General features: G+C 35.3%; 3 protein-coding genes across 6 annotated transcripts; 1 reads left to right on the top strand and 2 right to left on the bottom strand.

Moving 5' to 3' along the window:
- The first annotated feature begins 57 nt into the window (after positions 1-57).
- LOC106367898 (nuclear transport factor 2A) lies at positions 58-1,395 on the top strand. Its single transcript, XM_013807760.3, has 2 exons — positions 58-425; positions 1,028-1,395. The coding sequence occupies exons 1-2, from the start codon at positions 129-131 to the stop codon at positions 1,097-1,099; spliced, it is 369 nt and encodes a 122-aa protein (XP_013663214.1). The 5' UTR covers positions 58-128; the 3' UTR covers positions 1,100-1,395.
- Positions 1,396-2,713: 1,318 nt separating this feature from the next.
- LOC106367897 lies at positions 2,714-3,801 on the bottom strand. Its single transcript, XM_013807759.3, has 2 exons — positions 3,207-3,801; positions 2,714-2,902 (listed from the first exon to the last, which is right to left on the bottom strand). Exons 1-2 carry the CDS (start codon positions 3,586-3,588, stop codon positions 2,886-2,888), a joined length of 399 nt encoding a protein of 132 aa, XP_013663213.1. The 5' UTR covers positions 3,589-3,801; the 3' UTR covers positions 2,714-2,885.
- A 3,434-nt stretch (positions 3,802-7,235) lies between these two features.
- On the bottom strand, positions 7,236-9,665 carry LOC106364891 (agamous-like MADS-box protein AGL9 homolog). Of its 4 annotated transcripts, none has more exons than XM_013804377.3 (8): positions 9,321-9,665; positions 8,490-8,571; positions 8,318-8,385; positions 8,099-8,198; positions 7,974-8,015; positions 7,841-7,882; positions 7,604-7,737; positions 7,236-7,507 (listed from the first exon to the last, which is right to left on the bottom strand). In XM_013804377.3, the coding sequence occupies exons 1-8, from the start codon at positions 9,503-9,505 to the stop codon at positions 7,426-7,428; spliced, it is 735 nt and encodes a 244-aa protein (XP_013659831.1). In that variant the 5' UTR covers positions 9,506-9,665; the 3' UTR covers positions 7,236-7,425. The 4 variants fall into 4 exon arrangements, with proteins under 4 accessions (XP_013659831.1, XP_013659830.1, XP_022545908.1 ...); XM_013804376.3 differs by having other exon boundaries at positions 8,487-8,571; positions 9,321-9,602; XM_022690187.2 differs by having other exon boundaries at positions 8,490-8,574; positions 9,321-9,602.
- Between the last annotated feature and the right edge of the window lie 3,245 nt (positions 9,666-12,910).

Here is a 12,910-nt window from a genome sequence, read left to right on the forward strand (position 1 = left end):
GAGGCCCGTTTAGAATCTGTTTAGTCTCTTGGTGGTTCTCTATTGAAACTTTTCAGTTATATCTCTCGCAGCCTCTCTGGTCTCTCTCTCTCTCTTTCTCTCTCTCTCTCCATATCAACGATAGAGAGATGGATCCAGACGCAGTAGCCAAGGCTTTCGTGGAGCACTACTACACCACCTTCGACGCGAATCGCGCGGGCTTGGTGTCTCTCTACCAGGAAGGATCCATGCTGACCTTCGAAGGGCAGAAGATCCAGGGCTCTCAGAACATCGTCGCCAAGCTCACCAGCCTCCCTTTCCAGCAGTGCAAACACAACATCACCACCGTCGATTGCCAGCCCTCTGGTCCCGCCGGCGGTATGCTCGTCTTCGTCTCCGGTAATCTCCAGCTCGCTGGCGAGCAGCACGCTCTCAAGTTCAGCCAGGTCTCCTTTCCCCCCCTCCCTCGATTGATATGTGATTAGGGCACTTTGAAGTTTGATTGATTTGGAATTGAAACGAAATCTCGGACCCTTGTTGATTGATAGATCCGTGATTAGGTTGTGTAGATGTGATCGTTGTTATCTAGGTTTGGCATTTAGATTGTCACTTAAGAGTATAGCATCGGATTGCTAGGAACCATATGGTTCTTCTTGGTTATGTCAACTATGCTACGTTAGCTACGATATGCTGCTGCATTCGATTAGATTGTCTCAGCTCTGTAAGTGTTCCTTGTGTGTGTATCATCATCTGCTGTTAGAGTCTTTTGTTTCTCTTTTTTGATATTGGAGACTCTTAACTTGATTCGTCACATGGGAAGAAGTATCATATATCTTTGTTATAAGTTTTGTGTAAACATGGTAGATATGTACTAAGCCAAGTGGGATGCACTCATGTCAATTTTGACCTACTCACAGTGAGCTACATTTGCATCTCTCATGTTGTGATCTTAGATACTGTAACATATAGATCTGATGACTGCCGTGTTGTTCTCATTTTGCTGGTACGTAATGCTATCTTCCTGACATACCTGACTTTTGTGCCACAGATGTTCCATTTGGTGTCGAATCAGGGAAACTACTACGTGTTCAACGACATATTCAGGTTGAACTATGCTTGAGGAATGTATTGACAATGGTATTGGCACGGGTATTATATGAACCATTCTTACAAAAGCCAAAAGAGACTCATGGAAGTTTGGGGGTTAGTTCATGTTGGATTTTAGTAGATTTGAGAACATAAGCTTGTTTATGGTGTTTTTGAAGTCTGTTTTTATTTTAATCAATGGAAGGTCTTTTGTTACTTTGGTTCAGATGACTCTGTGTTCACATGATTCAGTAAGTGCTTATTGTTAAGGATAAAACAAAAAGCTTATTTGAAAGATGGTTCTCTGTTGGAACCCTTTTCATGTTAAAACAAACTATTCTTTAGCAATTTCTTCTGTACTCTCCTTCCAGATGTCTCCACACCCTTGTGTTTTTCTTTGGATGGTGAACAATCTGGCGACGAATCTTCTTCTTTGGTAGTTTCAACTGTTTTTTGGAGGGTGTTTGGTGTGTGTATAAGCAAAAAATTAGCATCAGCTCTCAAGTCCTATACCACCAATACAGACGGTTCTGGCCATCAAACAACAACCTGTCAAAACACACTTTACTTTATGAGAATTGACTTAATTTTGTCTAATCACACAATAATAATAATTTGAAAAGATAAGCTCATTGTTACATCAAAGACCCAAGTTGTTCTAATGAGTATAAGAAAGACACTGACAAAATAAAAATCCTGTTCATTTACTTTTTTCGAGTAATCCAACCCCACAACTAATTGGAGCTTTGTTTTGCTACCAAAAGTGTGATAATTGACAGACGACCAAACAGCTTGTTATTGTTCGATTCATGAACAAGCGGATTTCACCAACTCAAATCACTCATTACACAGAGGTATTTAGTTTTCTTTTCACAAAGTTGATTTACTCAAACATCATATTAAATCTTGTACCTAGAAGAAAAATTTGATTGTGGGGCAACAGTAGATTAATCAATTTAAACCAAACATAGAAGGAATGGAAAAAGCTCATCGTTCTCGTCTTCGATGAAAGGAGTCAGCAACACAAGCAGCAGCTTCTCTATTCCTCTTTTCATCAAGAAGTTTCTCGTTGGCTCTGCTCAGAACCTCTACATCTTCACTTGACTACATTCCACACACGACCTCTTTTCTCCAACTTCTCTCCGCCGCTTGAAAGATGTTTATTGCTTACACTTGTATTATTACTTTATTCTTTTAATTAGCTCAAGTCTTTGTTGGTAATGGACGTAACTAAGTCATGACTAGACACGTAACATCTATTGACCGACCGCTTCTTGAATAAGTCACGGTACCTCTTCCACCATTTTTTCTTTTTTTATCTCTAAGAGAAGCTATAATACAATTTTGAACCACCAAATCATTTCGGTTTAATTTCTGAGTGCGAAGCTTCATCCCATACTTGACAATTCGAGGTTGCCCATGATCTGCACCTGACACCTTTTTATCAAACTATTAACCAATAATAGTTGACTGCTACTCCAAGATACAAACAAATCGAGACAGATTGTAGTCGAAATCCTATAACTTTTTTTCCTAAATAAATTATGTTACATAATAATAATAATAAAACCATCCACGGAAAAAAGCACAAACTCAGAACGCTTTCTCCATTTCTCTAACAGTAAAATATAAAAATCTTTTTTTTTTCTTGAAAAAGTAAAAAAAAATATAAAAAAACTCCCAAATATCCACATAAATTTCCCCCAAAATACAGATAAAAGAACATATATAGAAAATCTCTAATCTGGATTGCGTTGTTATATACTCAATCCATCTTCTTTGTCCCGCTTTTCCGGATGATAATTGAGGTTTTCGTCGCTTCACAACAGCTTCCATTCTGGGAATATAGAAACAACAATTGAATTAGCTTCAAACCCAAAAAAAACAACAGCTTTTAATTAATTTCAGAAGTCATCCACAAAATAATGAAAAAGTAAATGTGAAAAATGAATATAGACTAATCTGAATTTGTGGTGCACAAAACAAAAGACTAATCTGATTTCGCATTTGTTGCCGTCACGTTACGTTTGATTAATCCGTAATTAATCTCAAACACCCATCTCTAACAAGATCTTCATCAAACTACTAAACCTCACGAAAAATTTAACAAATATAAAGCCTAAAAGATTCAATAAAATTACCAGAAATGTCCTTCCTCGATGAAAAAGAAGGTGGCGGCGTCAAGACGTAAGAGAGGATCGACCTCCCAGCCATGGAAATGGCGGAGACGATCCCAGCAACATAAAGAACCACGATGAGAGCCAGAACCCAAGGCAACAAGAGGAAGCCGATGAAGAAAGTCACGGATCCACACAGCATCAGAGCCACGGAGATACCGAGCAGCAGCGACGCGAACCCCGAGGGAGATATATGAGCCATCGAAGGCGACCGAGTCCTCATCATCGGCGAATCCGGGAAGTGATCGGGGAGAGAAATCGGCATCGGCGGAGAGCGGAGGAGGCTCAGGACAAGAGCCGAGAGGTCGTAGAAAGCCCTGGAGTCTTGATCTCGTTGGCTTCTCATCGTTCACAAAATAATATTCTCAAGAAAGGTTTAATGGCAGGAGTAATGGAGAGGATGATGATTGCCGTTCAGACAGAACCGAAACACAGACGAGCAAAATGAAACTGACTTTTTATATAAATCTTTCTCTATGAACAGAAGAATCGTGTGTGTCTAGATAACGAGAAAAAGCAACCATAAAGAAACAAGACACGCGTGTGAACACGCGAGGGTGAGGCGAGTATGGACATGCTGGATTCGGACCAATTTGGGGGGGGGGGGGGGGGGGGGGGGGAGTGTGGGTCCCTTTAATGACGCGTAGAGTGCTTATCTTCTACGACATTCTTATCTTTTTTTTTTCCGTCAAGAATTTTATTAGTGGATCGAAAGTCCGAAAAAGAACCAAATCCGAGACTACAACATTCATAAGTAAAAGGTACACAGACAAACCGTTCACTTGCTAAACCAAACTTGGGCCTAAAGCCCACAACAAACCATTACCAACACGGAACAGTCCACCCGTGTCGTAATCGAACCCTCCGGAGCTATCACGACGATTCTACGGATCAACGTCGACGGCATAGACTAACCGGATACTCTCTGTTCCACATGAACAATATACTCAAAGCTCGAGCCAATGAGCCAACACAGTGAAGTATCTACAAGACCGACAAAGCCAACAACCGCCTACAATCTTCCTAATCATTCTAGATACTTTCAAGCGCCACATACAACCGAGTGGAGAAGAAAGTCCTCTGAGACTTAGAAAGAGAGGCAAGAAGAACAACTGAAACGCTCTGGATCGTAGATATACCTGAGAAAAAGCCGGCGATCGAGATGCTAGAGAAGCCATCCCTTCCCGGAGACACAAAGCCAGCGATCGAGATGCTAGAGAAGCCATCCCTTCCCGGAGACACAGAGCCGGCGATAGAGATGCTAGAGAAGCCATCCCCTCCCGAAAACAAAAGCCGGCAAAGCCGATGCAAAAAGAGCTATCGCTTCCCAGAGACAGAGCCGGACGACCACCGAAGAAGAAGGAGCGTCGCCGGAGACTTAAACGATCGAATCACCGATCCGATTCACAAAAAACTTAAAAACACAAGACGAAATTAGACAAGACTAAGCTCAAACTAAAGAGGAGGAGCAGATCCTCCCTCACGTAGCGGCAGTGAGAAGCACGGCCAACCACGGAGGGAGATCGGTGGCTATGGAGTTTTTCTTCTTCTTCTTCTCGTTTTGATGAAAGAGAAGTTTTTTCTCTCTCCCTGTAATAAATTTGTTCCAATCATACTTTCTTTTGTATTTTTCTTTTGGTTATTTTGTTTTGAACAAAATAAGAGAGTGTGTTACTTTTCTTTTTGAAAAATGTCTGCACTTTATAGACTTGTCTATTCAATCGGGCTCTTTGCGTTGAACCATCATAAATAATCATAACTAGATTTTGACCCGCGCAAGCGCGCGGATGTATATTTTGAAAAATATGTTGATATTTGTTTTTCATGTAATTATTAGGATTTGGAAAAATGAATCCGAGGAACATAACCGATACCGATCCAAAGATATAGTACCAAACCCAAACATAAATTGATTAAATATTCTAATTATTCAAAATTTTGTTATTTAGAGAACCGAATCTTATCCGAACCGAAGTATTTGTGTATCCGAATTTATCTAAAAATAGATTTATATACTTATATATATTAATTATTTTTAGATTTAACGTATATAAAACATCAAAAATGATACTTTTAAATTGGTTTAAATACTTGAAAATATATATAGATAGTCAAAAGTAAATATCTGAAATAGTTAAAGTATACTCAAATCACCAAAAATACTTAAAATAATTATTGATTTCGTATCCAAAATTTTAAATCAAGCCAATTGATATGTTAAGCTTAAGTATTATGACATATGTTATTCAAATTTATACGTAATATATTATTTTATTTATACATTTTGAGAAATTTAAAATATATAATGATTTAAGACTTTAAAAATAATTTAAATTAGTTATCCAAACCCAAACCAAACCCGCAAAGATCCAAATCGAACTCAAACCAAAATTTAGAAACATTCTAATAAGGCTGAAATCTTTGACCCCGAAAACCCAAAATACAAACCGATCAGAACTAAACCCGTATGGGTATCCAAAAGCCCATCCCTAGTCATTATTATATATCGTATTTTATCATCATATAATTAATCGTATTTTATATGTACTATCATATAAGTAATCATATAATTAATAGTATTTTATACATACCATCATATAAATAATTACATATATTATATTTTTAAAACTTAATATGAAATATGAAAACCATAATTTGAGTTGGTATTTCAAATTGGGCTTTGTATTATATTTTTTTTATATATATTGACAATATTTTTTTATAATGGTTATTGAAAAATAGTTTAGTAAAAATCCATTTTTGAATATATGTATATTTTTGAATCAATTTTTGATATAAATCAAATTTGAATTATTATTTTGATTTGAAATATGTATATAAAGTTTAAATTTTGTTTTATGGTTAGTTTAGAAAAAAAAATTTTAGGGAATTAGATTGACCCATTTTGGTATATTTTAAAAGTGGCCTAGATAACTTTCAATTTTAAAAAAAAAAAATAAGTCCATTACTTTTTTTCTTAATACTACTATCCTTGTTTTCAAACAAAAATATTTTTTTTTAAAAGACTGCAATCCATGTTTCCAAACACTCCAAATTTTTAAAAGTCCTATTCAAATCTCCAAACATTCCAATTTTGTACTTGAGTTTTAATAAGATAGATAATAACAATAAATAATAATTTGTGAAACAATAATATTGGAGTTTAAGTGACTAATAATATTGTAAGGACCTAACCTAGACAAAAAAATATTTATTCACCAATAAACTAGCAATGGAATTGTTGCATGTCCCTCGCACATGTGCTGGTTAATTCTCTGAGAAGTTTTTTTTCTAATGATTTTCTTTTGTATCTGATTTTAGTTTACCTTAGGTCGTTCAGTGAAAATGTTGACAAATTCGTGGAATTTGGGCTTTTGATAGGCCCTTTGAAGTATTTAGATAGCCCAAAATAATATTAGAGGGGGGCCTAGAGACACATGTTGGTGGTATGCATAACTACACGAGGCTCTGGAATCCACTATACTTAGGAGGTGTTAGGGGGTGTTAGTGGGGATGAGATTTATAATGAATCTTAGAATTTCTAAGTCTAGTGTTATTGGTTTATAGATTCTCATTGAAATCTATTGTTATTGGTTTGATGATTCTATAACTACATACAAAATCATTTGTTATTCAAAAAGTTTAAATTTTAATGATTCTACAAATCTATTAAAGTAAATGTTATTGGGAGTTGAATTCTTAGAATCATTACATTACTTTATTTTCATAGATTTTCACAATATACAAAATTCTCTACATCTCTTTCCAAATTTAACAAATCTCTTAACTTTTAAAATCAACAAATTCTATAGAAATCTAAGTCCCACTAACACCCTCTTAACTTATAATTTATTCAAAGCCATGAATTGGAGCTAAAAAACGATTTTGAAACTGGAAGCATATACTGTACTTACAAACTTGAATTACACAGGGGCATGTATATAGATATATATATATTGTCCTCAAGATCTTAGTGTCACAGTGTACGAGGAATGCCTGGCTAAATTATATGCGGAGTATAATTTTGTTGAAAATATCATAATAAAACATTACACACACATGCACACAAGACAGTAATGTAGAGAGAGGTAATCATCATGTAGCCTAAGAGGAAAGCTAGGAGAAAGTTTCGATTTTAAAATGTCAAAAAAACAAATATGAAGAAAGTTTCAAATAGAGTTGGTTAAGGTAACCAACCCAACATGTAATTATTCGCACTTGGCCCTGCTCCCATTCCATGATCTTGCTGTTGCCCCTGATGATACCTGTTCCAGCGTTACCAAGAAAAAACATCCAATTAAGATATCAAAAATGTAATATCTCAAAATTGGTTAGTAATTATATATAAAGTATTAAGTTACCCCATTTGAAAAATGGGCTCGTATTCCAAAGGCTGGAAGAAAGCTTGTTGTTGCGGTTGATGATGCCCGTAGTCAACATGTACCTCTTCTTGGTTCGGGTTGAGTTGGAATGGCATCTGATACCCATCAGCTAACTGCCACGTAGTACACTTGTTAATTAGTGGATCCATACTTAAAAATAATAACCAAATTAATTCGTTAATATATATTGTGAACGATGATAACGTAAGAAGTTACCCTTAGCCGTAGAGTTTTGTTTGTATCAGAAAGCATGCGCTCCTGTTCCAAATTAGTATTCATAGGAGAGTGAGTATTATTAGTGTATACATATATGTATGTCATTTGCTTCATCATTCAAATTTGTCGTTACCTTGCTCTGGAGATCATTGAGCTGGTCAAGCATGAACTGTGTCTGCAAGTTTGATAAAGCGTATTACTTTATATGGACATCATAGTGTAGCATATATGATGAAAGAAATAGAAGAAGTATAGTACCCGGAGACCTCTGATCTGCTTCAAAGAAGAATCAAGCTGTCTCTCAAGTGACTCAAGCTCCTTCGTACTAAGTGGTCCAAGATCTTCTCCCAATAGATTCCTGTAATATTTCAAGACAAACAAAAATACCATCATGATTAAATTCTAAGTGTAATTAAAAAAAAAACTCTCTCTGGCTAGCAGTACTAGCTAGCTTCATTATTAGTCAATTAGTTTAACCTTTGGGTTCTCTGTAAAGCGTCGTAACGCTGCTTAAGCTTGAGATACTCCTGCTGGCTACTAAGTTCCTGCTTTGCCAAAAAACATTATTGGATTTGAATTAATAAAAGCATATTAGGAAAAAATAAAAATCAAGGGTAAAAGAATAAGAAAGAGAAGGAGGGAGTACAACTGCTAAGGCCTCTCTTGAAGGCACATTGGGCTCTGGAGGTCCATAGTTGCACTTTTGGTACCTCTCCAGTGTCTTAAGCATGCTGCTTCACAACAAAAAATGGTCCGTACTAAGTAGTCATGTATCAAAATTTTACCTCAGTAATTAATATGAAAAAATAAGTTTCAAATCAACAAAGGTAAATCTTGTTAAAACGTTTTATAGCTATGGTTTACAGAATAATCTGGGAGTCTTTTCAGAGATCCAATGGATATAATAAGATGAAATTGACATTAGCATCATAATCAAACAAAAATAGGGCGGGTGACAAAAGTGGGTAGCCAATAAGCTCTAGTTAGTTGAATCACTCCCAAGAGCTTCTGAATTTAACAGCAAAGTGCTGACTGATTTGATCGGATTGGGTAAAATGGTATAGAAAACTCTTTTATATGTAAATTGGTTATTCATGAGAGACCCCTTATTAATAATATTATGTTAGATCAGATGGCTTCTCATAATTCCTACGTCATCGTCATCTTAATTAAGCAGAAATACTAAGGGAACACAAAAAAAAAGCTAAAAGTTTAATTAGGACGACACTGCAACAAAACTTTGAAAAGAAAACAAAAATATATTGAAAGAAAAACAAATGAGAGAAATCAAAACAGAAATGGAAATCATCGGAAACTCAAAAACATATATAAAGGTTATAAATCATTTTAGTTTCCTCTTTGCTTTCTTTTAAAGGATGAAAGAAAAAACGTACGACACAAACAACACATAAGAAAGACCCATACAACACATTTCTTTTACTTATCAAAACAATAGACAAAAATGGATATAAATGAATACCTGGAATTACTGCAAAACTCGAACAGTTTTCCTCTATTAGAGAAGATGATGAGAGCAACCTCTGCATCACATAGAACGGAAAGCTCGTATGCTTTCTTCAAAACACCACCCCTTCTCTTTGCAAACGTCACTTGCCTATTGATCGTGTTCTCTATCCTCTTCAGCTCTACTCTCCCTCTTCCCATTTTTTTCTTTCTCTCTTACTCTTCTCTCTCTCCCTTCTTCTATATATATACGAATAAGCCCCTCTCTCTAATTTTTTTTCTTTTCTTTCTGTTTTCTAGTGTGAACATACATTCATTTGTACAAATATATATATACACATGTATCTCACATCACTTCTCTAAAGTACATTAACTTGTCAGCTTCATTATTCTCTTTTTATATACCCTTCAATTATTGTACGTGTGCTATTTACAGTTGTTACAAACCACCACATAGGATTTATGCAAATGTTGCAAACATAAAATGTTAACTACTCCATCGATGCTTAGATATTTTCAAACCTAGAAAAATTGGGTCTTTTTTTTGTTTATACAAAATCGGTAAGAGAAGAGAAATTAAGATCTTCCCATTATTCTCACCAAACACTAGAAGTGGTTTCAGTTTCAATCTTTCGTTTAAACAAATGTGGATGTGACCCTGTTAAAGAAAGTTAGTTCCTTCTTTTACTTTGATTATGGAGGATTAATTGGAATTCCAACATTAAACCCTAACATTTAAAACCATTAAATTAAAGCTTTAGTTTAATATGGTGATAGAGACAGAGATATTGGAAAATGAAAGATTAGTTCATTCAACGGTGGAGAATCGATGATAAGAGTATGTGGGATGATGAATGATGGCAACCCTAAACTGAGAAGGGTAGGGCAATGAATGAGTTTTGACACGTGTCGCAGTCTGGATGGTAGGGTCTGCTAAACCCACCTGATTTTATATTTATTTTTTAACTCTTGTAATCGATTTCAGGGAATCATGTGACCTAACCTTAACTAGGTGAAACCCTGTACGGTCTTTTAACTTACAGAACTACCCTTGTGCTTGGTGTAAAAATGTAAAGTAAATCACACTCTTATTTGTGATTCGTTTATGTTGTGCTGATATCTAAATTCTTACTGCTAGATTCGTTTCTTTTTACAATGCGCTAGATATTTTTGTTTTTTTGGTCTAACTAGATATTTTTGTTACTGATCTCATAATAAAATATAAATGTCTGTTTATTAGTTTATGAAACACTCCCATGTTGATAACTTTATTTTGGTATGCGAATCTGAGACACAAATACATACAAAGTTGATAGAAAACATAAATGGATAGAATAAACAGAGTTTTGAATATAGGTTATAGTTTAATTTGGTTATCTTAGGGTTCGTCCGATGTTAGAGATCATGTCCGACCAAAACTCTTAGTGCTCTATTTTGACCGGTAAGTAGGTGATGGACACAAAGTGATGATTCAATTAGAAAAACTAAACATAGCATTATTATTCTGTCTGGTTAAATAAGCTTATTTTCTCTGATTTGAAAGTTGATTCTCTAGCTTGATCGTCTAAGCATTTCTAGCAAATTTGTATGCGTTCTAATATTTTTATATCCCTAATTAAGACATTTTACTTTCTTTTATTAATGTAAGAAATAACTAAAAAATTAAATTACTGGTTTATATACAATCAAAATTAGTTAGAAGAGGGTATGATGAGAAAAGTAGTCAAGTACGTATTCTCTTCTTATCAGCTGTGGTCATATTTTTCAATGTAAGATGACGACAATTGATAAAGATGTTGTGCATTAAACTACAAGAGAAACTAAAGTACATTCAACTATTTATTATTGATGTGTCATTGATACCAATGATCTTCTGTTTTTTTCCTTCTCTTGTTGTACTATATCTTCTTCGACCTTTTTTTAATGCCGAGAAACTTCAAATAATCCTCATGTATCATATATGTGGTCGATCTACATGGTCTAAGACCAAAACAAGGACACTATTTTTAGTTTTAAACATTTCAAGAAACCAAAGACATTCTTGAAGTCTCCGTAAGGCATTTTTATCCTAAGGAAAACAAAAATTCTGTAAGGCATATACTATATTTTAATGATAAGACGTGAGATATTGTAAGATATATAAATACTTCGTAAGTGGATATCGTCGAATATAAATAAAAAGGGCTTATATGAAAGAAAGAAAGAAGGAAGCACTACTCTTTTTCTCTGTGGGATCTTATGCCCTGAAGCACACACAGGACCTACCAAGAATAAAAATCCATCGATGAGATCCGACGGTTACGATGAGTTCTCAAAATCAAACATGATATATTACACATAGGAAAGATAGAATCTTGATGCTAAAGAAACGGTGATGAACGGTGGTGGAGACCACCACACATCAACTTTCAAGTTGCACTACAAATAAATGCCACGTGAAATCCTTCCTACAGGACAGCTATGTTGCGGAGTACTGGTGATGTGGTCCATTGGCTGTGAGATTGAATCGGACGGTTATCAGACGATGTCGTGGAGGATTGACTGAGATATGAGAACCGTCGGATTAAGCTGCTAAATATAGATAGACAGGGTCCATGTCAAGACGTAATGGGAAGGGGACCTCATTGCCAAAAATAGAAAGATGGGGGCTATCTTCGAATAAGTCACGTCTCGGGTTTATTGAGTGGGGTTTTAAGCTTTGGGGACCAGCCTCTCTTTATTTTTCTTTTTTCACCAACAGGCTGCGATATATAGTAAGTTACTGTAGTCCTCGACTCATAGTCATCATGCATCAAATAAAAGGTTTCAGCTTCCAAGAAAAATGGTTCACACTAATGTACATGTTATTCACAATCTCATATCACATTATCACTAACAAAGTTATATTAACGAATGAATATTGATTTCTCTTTTTTATATTGCTTTGTTTCTTGCATCCACTATTAAGTTTCAGATTAAAAAATCCCATTAAACATGTTGGCATTAATGTAGTGATTAAAGACATCGAAGATATAATTCATCGATCCTTGTGAAACCTAAGAAACTCTACAAGCTTGTCTTTGTATTATACGAGGAGGATATGAAGTCACGTATGAATGCAAGACATGTGAGTATTTCGGCTGACAGAAAAAAACATACTAAATATTTCCCAAGAAAAATAAACATACTAAATATTTTCCCAATTATTAGTACTTATTAGAACTGGTCTTTGGCTAAAGCTGATCAAACAATATTTAAACGAAGTAATATATTAAAGTCTATTAACTAATAATTTAGATGTCATACCTTTGATGTTGATTACTATAAGTCAATGGCTACAGCTTAGAGGCTTTCGAGTTCTCAGTCTTGTGCTCAATCATCTACTTCCAACGTGTTCAATGCTGTATATAGCTACGGATGTGGCTAACGGTTTTGTCATGGAAGTGACTATGAAAAGTCCGTAGCCACAAAAAAAAAAGGATTTACGATTTAGCGACGTCGACAGACATAAAACCAATCATTATCGTCATTCCGTGACAAATGACTATCCAGTACGTCGCTATGTGACAATTTCACTCCATGATGATGGATGGTAACTTTTTTTTTTGGATGGCAACATAAACATAT

The sequence above is a fragment of the Brassica napus genome, chromosome A8 (genome assembly GCF_020379485.1).
Source record: "Brassica napus cultivar Da-Ae chromosome A8, Da-Ae, whole genome shotgun sequence".
Classification (NCBI taxonomy): domain Eukaryota; kingdom Viridiplantae; phylum Streptophyta; class Magnoliopsida; order Brassicales; family Brassicaceae; genus Brassica; species Brassica napus.